The sequence below is a fragment of the Boleophthalmus pectinirostris genome, unplaced genomic scaffold (assembly GCF_026225935.1).
Source record: "Boleophthalmus pectinirostris isolate CB_2022bp ecotype Guang Dong unplaced genomic scaffold, ASM2622593v1 HiC_scaffold_23, whole genome shotgun sequence".
Classification (NCBI taxonomy): domain Eukaryota; kingdom Metazoa; phylum Chordata; class Actinopteri; order Gobiiformes; family Gobiidae; genus Boleophthalmus; species Boleophthalmus pectinirostris.
The window spans coordinates 3,626,373-3,635,060 of NW_026571207.1; the positions used below are offsets into that span (position 1 = coordinate 3,626,373).

The window sequence follows — 8,688 nt, forward strand, 5'->3', positions numbered from 1 at the left end:
AGGACGATCGTTTTGACTGTTGACCGTGACACCCTCATCAGAAAAATGTCCAACATGAGAAAAGTGGAGCCGAGTGCAGGATTTTTACAACAAAAATTTGGACTTATTCCTATGTTTACAGACAAGTTCATGTTAAAACATTTGTGTTGAAATTGAATTTTTATTAAAGTTTCAGGTTGTTCATAATATTATAATATTATAATAAGAAAGAGTTCATCAATTAAAAAAGATTTCTGTAATAGATTTGTGTTTCTCTGCACAAATATTTGAACTTATTGTTATTTTTGGGGTTTATATGACATGAGTTTTCTGATCCAGACACTTTGGATCAAAGTCGGTTGGACACGACCCCCGGAACAAAATGAGTTTGACACCTCTGCTATAGAGCGATAGATTTATTTATTTAGTTTACTTTTTAACTCTGTATCGGCTAGGGATGGCATGATTAATCGATTAATCGATAATTGATCATTAAAAATTTCATTTAAATCGATAAACTGAATGTATGTTTGTGTGTCGTGACCAAACAGGTGTGTACATGTGTCTCTGCATCAGAAGGAGCGAGACACAAACAGTGGGTCAGTCTGTAACGAACCGAAGCACAAATGTGGATTTAACCAGGATTTGTAGAAGAAATTCCACACTTTCCGTTGCGTTGGGACAAGTGTGAGTCCATGTGCACAGTGGATAAAGCAGCACATATGTTTCTGTGTCCAGTGGGAAAAAGTTTTTCCAGGTGAGAGTCGCTCAATGTGGATGACGAGGCCCCGCCCCCCTCCCCCCGTACGCTGTCCTGGTTTTGACAAACACAAATCTGGTCACACTGACCTGTATTCACCTGAGTCATGTCTTTTAATCCAACACAAGTTGAACCACATCAGCGACACAAGAGCTGGAGTTTTATCTTCACTTAGTTTATGTAAATTAGTGATGTGGTTTTAAGTTTTGTTTCTGTGAGATTTGAACAAAACTGAATTAAACACATTATAATGTCAAACAGCTGATGTGGATCTAGAGTCGTTATGTTTATATGTCGTAAAGTTGAATTTATTTATGCAGATTAGTGCAGATAGTAATAATAATGATGATCATTTTAATATAAAAACGTTCATGATTAATCGATAATCGATCGTTAATTCTTCCGACGATCGATTAAGAACATTTCATTGAACGCCCGTCTCTAGTATCGGCTCATATTTCTCTAGTGAACTCTACTGTAATAGTTTGAACGGCGAGGTGAAAAGTGACCGTTTGTCGTTTGTCGTTGTCGTTGTCGTTGTCGTCTTGGGTCGGCGCCTCAGTGGAGCGGTGTGCGGGCAGAGCGCAGTTCCCTCGCAGCGTCAGGAGGTGGCGTCGCGACTGCGGGAGGAGCTGGAGGAGCTGCAGGACGACGTGGAGAGACAGAACCACGTGAACGGACTCACAGTCTTCAGCTGCAAGAGGAGGAGAGGAGAGAGGGAGGACGAAAGAGGTGAGTGTGAAAGAGAAGAAGAGAGAGAGAGAGAGAGACGACGAGGACGGAGGCAAAAGAGGTGAGTGTGAAAGAGAGAGAGAGAGAGAGAGAGAGAGATAGAAAAGGAGAGAGAAAAGAGGGAGGATGCGGAGGATGGAGATGAAAGAGGTGAGTGTGAAGGGGAGAGAGAGAGAAAAGAGGAGAGAGAGAGAGAGAAGGAGAGAAGAGGAGGAAGAGAGAGAAGATGGAGAGAAGAGGAGGAGAGAGGAGGAGGAGAGAGAAGAGGAGGAGACAGAGAGAAAGAAGAGTAGAAAAAAGAGGAGGAGAGAGAGAAGAAGAGAGAGAGAAGAGGAGGGGAGAGAGAGAGAAGGAGAGAAGAGGAGGAAGAGAGAGAAGATGGAGAGAAGAGGAAGGAGAGGAGGAGGAGAGAAGAGGAGGAGAGAGAAAGAGAGAAAAAAGAGGAGAAGAGAGAGAAGAAAGAGGAGGAGAGAGAGAGAGAGAGAGAAGAGAGAGAGAGAGAGAGAGAGGAGAGAGAGAGAAGAGGAGAGAAGAGAGGGAGGACGACGAGGACGGAGGCAAAAGAGGTGAGTGTGAAAGAGAGAGAAGAAGAGAGAGAAGAGGAGAGAGAGAGAGAGATAGAAAAGGAGAGAGAAAAGGAAAAAGTAGAGGCAGAGAGAAGAGGAGGAGAGAGGGAGAGAGAAGATGGAGAGAAGAGGAGAGAGAAAAGGAGAAAGAAGAGGAAGAGAGAGGAGGAGAGAGGGAGGATGCGGAGGATGGAGATGAAGGAGGTGAGTGTGAAGGGGAGAGAGAGAGAAAGAGGAGGGGAGAGAGAGAGAGAAGATGGAGAGAAGAGGAGGAAGAGAGACAAGATGGAGAGAAGAGGAGGGAGAGGAGGAGAAGGAGAGATGGAAGAGGAGGAGACAGAGGAGAAAGAAGAGTAGAAAGAAGAGAAGGAGAGAGAGAAGAGGAGGAGAGAGAGAAGAGAGGAGAAAAGAGGAGGAGGTGACAGGAGGAGAGGGAAGGGAGGAGAGAAGAGATGGAGACTGGAGACGAAAGAGGTGAGTGTGTGAGAGAGAGAGGAAGAGAGAAAGAGAGAGAGAGAAGGGGGAGAAGAGAAAGAAAGAGGTAAGTATGTACTGAGAGAGGAGGAAAGAGAAAGAGGAGAGAGAAGAGAGGGAGGACGCTGAGGATGGAGATGAAAGAGGTGAGTGTGAGAGAGAGAAGAGGAGGAGAGAGAGAGAAAAGGAGGAGGAGAGAGAGAGAGGAGCAAGAGGACACGGAGGATTGAGCTGAAAGAAGTAAGTGTGTAGAGAGTGAGAAAGAAGAGAGAAGAGAGAGAGAGAAAAGGAGAAAGAAGAGGAAGAGAGAGAGGAGGAGAGAAGAGAGGGAGGACGCCGAGGACGGAGACGAAAGAGGTGAGTGAGAAAGAGAGAGAGAGAGAGGGGGGGGGTGGAGGTGAAAGAGGTAAGTGTGTGAGACAGAAAGAGAGAGAGAGGAGAAGGGAAGAGAGGAGAGGAGAGGAGGAGGTGACAGGAGGAGAGAGGGAAGGGAGGAGAGAAAAGAGACGACATGGAGGATGGAGACGAAAGAGGTGAGTGTGAAAGAGAGAGAAGAGGAGAGAGAGAAAGAAAGAAAGAGGTAAGTGTGTGCTGAGAGAGAGGAGAAAAGAGAAAGAGAGGAGAGAGAAGAGAGAGAGGACACGGAGGAAGGAGGTGAGAGAGGTGAGTGTGAGAGAGAGAAGAGAAGAGGAAGAGAGAGAAAGAGGAGAGAGAGAGAGAGAGAGGGAGAGGAGAAGGAGGAGAGAGAGAGGAGAGAGGAGAGAGAGGAGAGAGAGAGGAGAGGAGGAGAGAGAAAGAGAGAGAGAGGAGAAGGAGGAGAGAGAGAGAGAGAGAGAGAGAGAGAGAGAGAAGGAGAGAAGAGAGAGAGGAGAGAGGAGAGGAGAGAGAGAGAGAGAGAGAGAGAGAGAGAGAGAGAGAGAGAGAGAGAGGAGAGAAGAGAGAGAGAGAGAGAGAAGAGGAGAGAGAGAGAGAGAGAAGAAGAGAGAGAGAGAGAGGAGAGAGAGAGGAGAGAGAAGAGAGAGAGAGAGAGGAGGAGAGAGAGAGAGGAGAGAGAGAGAGAAGAGAGAGAGAGAGGAGGAGGAGGAGAGAGAAGAAGGAGAGAGAAGAGGAGGAGGAGAGAGAGAAGAGAGAGGAGAGAAGAGGAGGAGGAGAGAGAGAGAGAGAGAAGAGAGGAGAGAGAGGAGAGAGAGAAGAGAGAGAAGAGGAGGAGGAGAGAGAAAAAGAAGAGAGAAGAGGAGGAGAGAGAGAAGAAGGAGAGAAGAGGAGGAGGAGGAGAGAGAGAGAGAGAGAGAGGAAGAGAGAAGAGAGAGGAGAGAAGAGGAGAGGAGAGAGAGAGGAGACAGAGAGATGAGAGGAGAAGAAGAAGAGAGAAGAGGAGGAGGAGGGGAGAGATTGAAGAGGAGATGGAAGAGAAAGAAGAGAAGAAAGAAGGTAGAGGGACAAGAAGAAAAAGGAGGAGAGCGAGAGACAAACAAACGGAGGAGAAAGAGAGAGGGATAGAGAGATGAGGAGAGGAGGAGAGGATTTGGAGTCGGTGCCCAGAGAGAAACAATAATCATAAATCAATCATAAAAATCATTTCAGTTTGTTTTTTCTTGTTTTGTTTCGTGTTACAGTCGAATAAAGTAATAATAAAAATAAAAACAGAGGCGCAGAAGTTTAAAAGAAAGAAAGAAAGAAACAGACGTAAACGTGTAAAAGTGAGGAGGGGAAAGAGAGTGTATATAGTGTGTGTTGATGTTGTTGTGTTGTGTGTGTTGTTGTGTGTTGTGTGTTGTGTTGATGTTGTTGTGTTGTGTGTTGTGTGTGTTGTGTTGATGTTGTTGTGTTGTGTGTGTGTGTGTGTGTGTGTGTGTGTGTGTGTTGTGTTGTGTGATGTTGTTGTGTTGTGTGTGTTGTGTTGTGTTGTGTGTGTGTTTGTGTGTTGATGTTGTTGTGTTGTGTTGTGTTGTGTGTGTGTGTGTGTTGTGTGTGTGTTGTGTGTGTGTGTGTGTGTGTGTGTGTGTTGTGTGTGTGTGTTGATGTTGTTGTGTTGTGTGTGTGTGTGTGTGTGATGTTGTTGTGTTGTGTATGTGTGTGTTGATGTTGTTGTGTTGTGTGTGTTGATGTTGTTGTGTTGTGTGTGTGTTGTTGATGTTGTTGTGTTGTGTTGTGTGTGTGTGTGTGTGTGTGTGTGTGTTGTGTATGTTGTTGTGTGTGTGTGTGTTGTGTGTGTGTTGTGTGTGTGTGTGTGTGTGTGTGTGTGTGTGTGTGTGTTGTGTGTGTGTGTTGTGTGTTGATGTGTTGTGTGTGTGTGTGTGTGTTGATGTTGTTGTGTTGTGTGTGTGTGTGTGTGTGTGTGTGTGTGTGTGTGTGTGTTGTTTGTGTGTATGTTGTGTGTGTGTGTGTGTGTGTTGTTGTGTGTGTGTGTGTGTTGTGTTGTGTGTGTGTGTGTTGTGTGTGTGTGTGTGTGTGTGTGTGTTGTGTGTGTGTGTGTTGTGTGTGTGTGTGTGTGTGTGTGTGTGATGTTGTTGTGTGTGTGTGTTGATGTGTGTGTGTGTGTGTGTGTGTTGTGTTGTTGTGTGTGTGTGTGTGTTGTGTGTGTTGTGTGTGTGTGTGTGTTGTGTGTGTGTGTGTGTGTGTGTTGATGTTGTTGTGTTGATGTTGTGTGTGTTGATGTTGTTGTGTTGTGTTGTTGTGTTGATGTTGTTGTGTGTGTTTGTTGTGTTGTGTTGATGTTGTTGTGTTGTGTGTGTTGATGTTGTTGTGTTGTGTGTTGTGTGTGTGTGTGTTGTGTGTGTGTGTGTTGTTGTGTTGTTGATGTTGTGTTGTGTGTGTGTTGATGTTGTTGTGTTGTGTGTGTGTGTGTGTTGTGTGTGTGTGTGTTGTGTGTGTGTTGATGTTGTGTTGTGTTGTGTGTTGATGTTGTTGTGTGTGTGTGTTGATGTTGTTGTGTTGTGTGTGTGTTGTGTTGATGTTGTTGTGTTGATGTTGTTGTGTTGTGTGTGTGTGTGTGTGTGTTTGTGTTGTGTTGTGTGTTCTATGTTGTTGTGTGTGTGTGTTTGTGTTGATGTTGTTGTGTGTTGATGTTGTGTGTGTTGTGTGTGTTGTGTTGTTGTTGTGTGTGTGTGTGTGTGTGTTGTGTGTGTGTTGTGTGTGTTGTTGTTGTGTTGTGTGTGTGTGTGTGTGTGTGTTGTGTGTGTTGATGTTGTTGTGTTGTGTGTTGTGTTGTGTGTTGATGTTGTTGTGTTGTGTGTGTGTTGTGTTGTTATGTTGTGTGTTGTGTGTTGTGTGTGTTGTGTGTGTTGTTGTGTGTGTGTGTTGATGTTGTTGTGTTGATGTTGTTGTGTGTGTGTGTGTTGTGTGTGTGTGTTGTTGTTGTGTTGATGTTGTGTGTTGTTGATGTTGTTGTGTTGTTGTGTTTGTTGTTGTGTTGTGTGTGTGTGTTGTGTGTTGTGTGTGTGATGTTGTGTGTGTTGATGATGTTGTTCATGTTGTGTGTGTATGTTGTTTGTGTGTGTGTGTGTGTTGATGTTGTTGTGTGTGTGTGTGTGTGTGTTGTGTTGATGTTGTTGTGTGTGTGTGTTGTGTGTGTTTGTGTTGTTGATGTTGTTGTGTTGTTGTGTGTTGATGTTGTTGTGTTGTGTGTGTGATGTTGTTGTGTGTTGTGTTGATGTTGTGTTGTGTGTGTGTGTGTGTGTGTGTGTGTTGTGTGTTGTGTGTGTGTGTGTGTTGTGTTGATGTTGTTGTGTTGTTGTGTTGTGTGTGTGTTGTGTGTTGTGTGTGTGTGTGTGTTGTGTGTGTGTGTGTTGTGTTGTGTTGTGTTTGTTGTTGTTGATGTTGTTGTGTGTGTGTGTTGTGTTGATGTTGTGTGTGTTGATGTTGTTGTGTTGTGTTGATGTTGTTGTGTTGTTGTGTGTGTTGTTGTGTGTGTGTTGTGTTGTGTTGTTGATGTTGTGTTGTTGTGTTGTGTGTGTGTGTGTGTTGATGTTGTTGTGTGTGTGTGTGTTGATGTTGTTGTGTTGATGTTGTTGTGTGTGTGTGTGTTGTTGTTGTGTGTTGTGTGTTGTTGTGTTGTGTGTGTGTTGTGTTGTGTTGATGTTGTTGTGTTGTGTGTGTGTGTGTGTTGATGTTGTTGTGTGATGTTGTTGTGTTGTGTGTGTGGATGTTGTTGTGTTGTGTGTGTTGTGTGTGTGTGTCCAGCAGGGGGCAGCAGGTCTCAGTGGTTCTGTGTGTCTGGACTCTGCTCCGAACTGAACTTCCAACTCCAGTTCAAACTGTCAGAAGTCCAGGTGAGTCTGGACTAAACCAGGACTAAAACTAAACCAGGTCTAAACCAGGACTAAACCAGGTCTTAACCAGGACTAAACCAGGTCTAAACCAGGTCTAAACCAGGACAGGTCTAAACCAGGACTAAACCAGGACTAAACCAGGACTAAACCAGGACTAAAACCAGGTCTAAACCAGGTCTAAACCAGGTAAACTAAACCAGGTCTAAACCAGGACTAAACCAGGTCTACTAAAGGACTAAACCAGACTAAACCAGACTAAACCAGGTCTAAACCAGGTCTAAACCTAAACAGGACTAAACCAGGACTAAACCAGGACTAAACCAGTCTAACCAGGACTAAACAGGACAAACCAGGACTAAACCAGGAAGGACTAAACCAGGACTCTAAACCAGGTCTAAACCAGGACTAAACCACCAGGTAAACCAGACTAAACCAGGTAAAACCTAAACCAGGACTAAACCAGGTCCAGGACTAAACCAGGACTAAACCAGGACTAAACCAGGACTAAACCAGGTCTAAACCAGGACTAAACCCAGGAAAAGTCTAAACCAGGACTAAACCAGGACTAAACCAGGTCCTAAACCAGGACTAAACCAGGTCTAAACCAGGACTAAACCAGGTCTAAACCAGGACTAAACCAGGTCTAAACCAGGACTAAACAGGACTAAACCAGGACTATAACCAGGACTAAACCAGGTCTAAACCAGGACTAAACCAGGACTAAACCAGGACTAAACCAGGACTAAACCAGGTCTAAACCAGGTCTAAACCAGGACTAAAACCAGGTCTAAACCAGGACTAAACCAGGACTAAACCAGGTCTAAACCAGGAAACAGGTCTAAACCAGGACTAAACCAGGTCTAAACAGGTCTAAACCAGGTCTAAACCAGCTAAACCAGGACTAAACCAGACTAAACCAGGTCTAAACCAGGTCTAAACCAGGAAAACCAGGACTAAACCAGGACTAAACCAGGACTAAACCAGGTCTAAACCAGGACTAAACCAGGATCTAAACCAGGTCTAAACCAGGACTAACCAGGACTAAACCAGGACTAAACCAGGTCTAAACCAGGTCTAAACCAGGTCTAAACAGGACTAAACCAGGACTAAACCAGGTCTAAACCAGGTCTAACTAAACCAGGACTAAACCAGGACTAAACTAAACCAGGACTAAACCAGGTAAACAGGCTAAACCAGGTAAACCAGGTAAACCAAAACTAAACAGGACTAAACCAGGTCTAAACCAGGTCTAAACCAGGTCACTAAACCAGGACTAAACCAGGTCTAAACCAGGACTAAAAAACCAGGACTAAACCAGGTCTAAACCAGGACTAAACCAGGACTAAACCAGGTCTAAACCAGGTCTAAACCAGGTCTAAAACCAGGTCTAAACCAGGACTAAACCAGGTCTAAACCAGGTCTAAACCAGGACTAAACCAGGACTAAACCAGGTCTAAACCAGGACTAAACCAGGTCTAAAACAGGTCTAAACCCTAAACCAGGACTAAACCAGGTCCAGGACTAAACCAAACCAGGACTAAACCAGGTAAACCAGGTCTAAACCAGGACTAAACCAGGACTAAACCAGGTCTAAACCAGGTCTAAACCAGGTCTAAACCAGGGACTAAACCAGGACTAAACCAGGTCCTAAACCAGGTCTAAACCAGGACTAAACCAGGACTAAACCAGGACTAAACCAGGTAAACTAAACCAGGTCTAAACCAGGTCTAAACCAGGACTAAACCAGGTCTACCCATAAACCAGGACTAAAACCAGGTCTAAACCAGGTCTAAACCAGGACTAAACCAGGTCTAAACCAGGACTAAACCAGGTCTAAACCAGGACTAAACCAGGTCTAAACCAGGTCTAAACCAGGGTCTAAACCAGGTTTAAACCAGGACTAAAC

General features: G+C 44.6%; 1 protein-coding gene across 1 annotated transcript in view; it reads right to left on the reverse strand.

Annotated features, from left to right (window-relative positions):
* Positions 1 to 1,191: 1,191 nt before the first annotated feature.
* LOC129410724 (trichohyalin-like) overlaps positions 1,192 to 8,688 on the reverse strand; it is a 12,692-nt gene continuing 5,195 nt past the window's right edge. The window contains exon 3 of the mRNA XM_055159596.1: positions 1,192 to 1,380. Within this exon, the coding sequence (XP_055015571.1) occupies positions 1,192 to 1,380 (189 nt within the window). The remainder of the gene's footprint in view (positions 1,381 to 8,688) is intronic.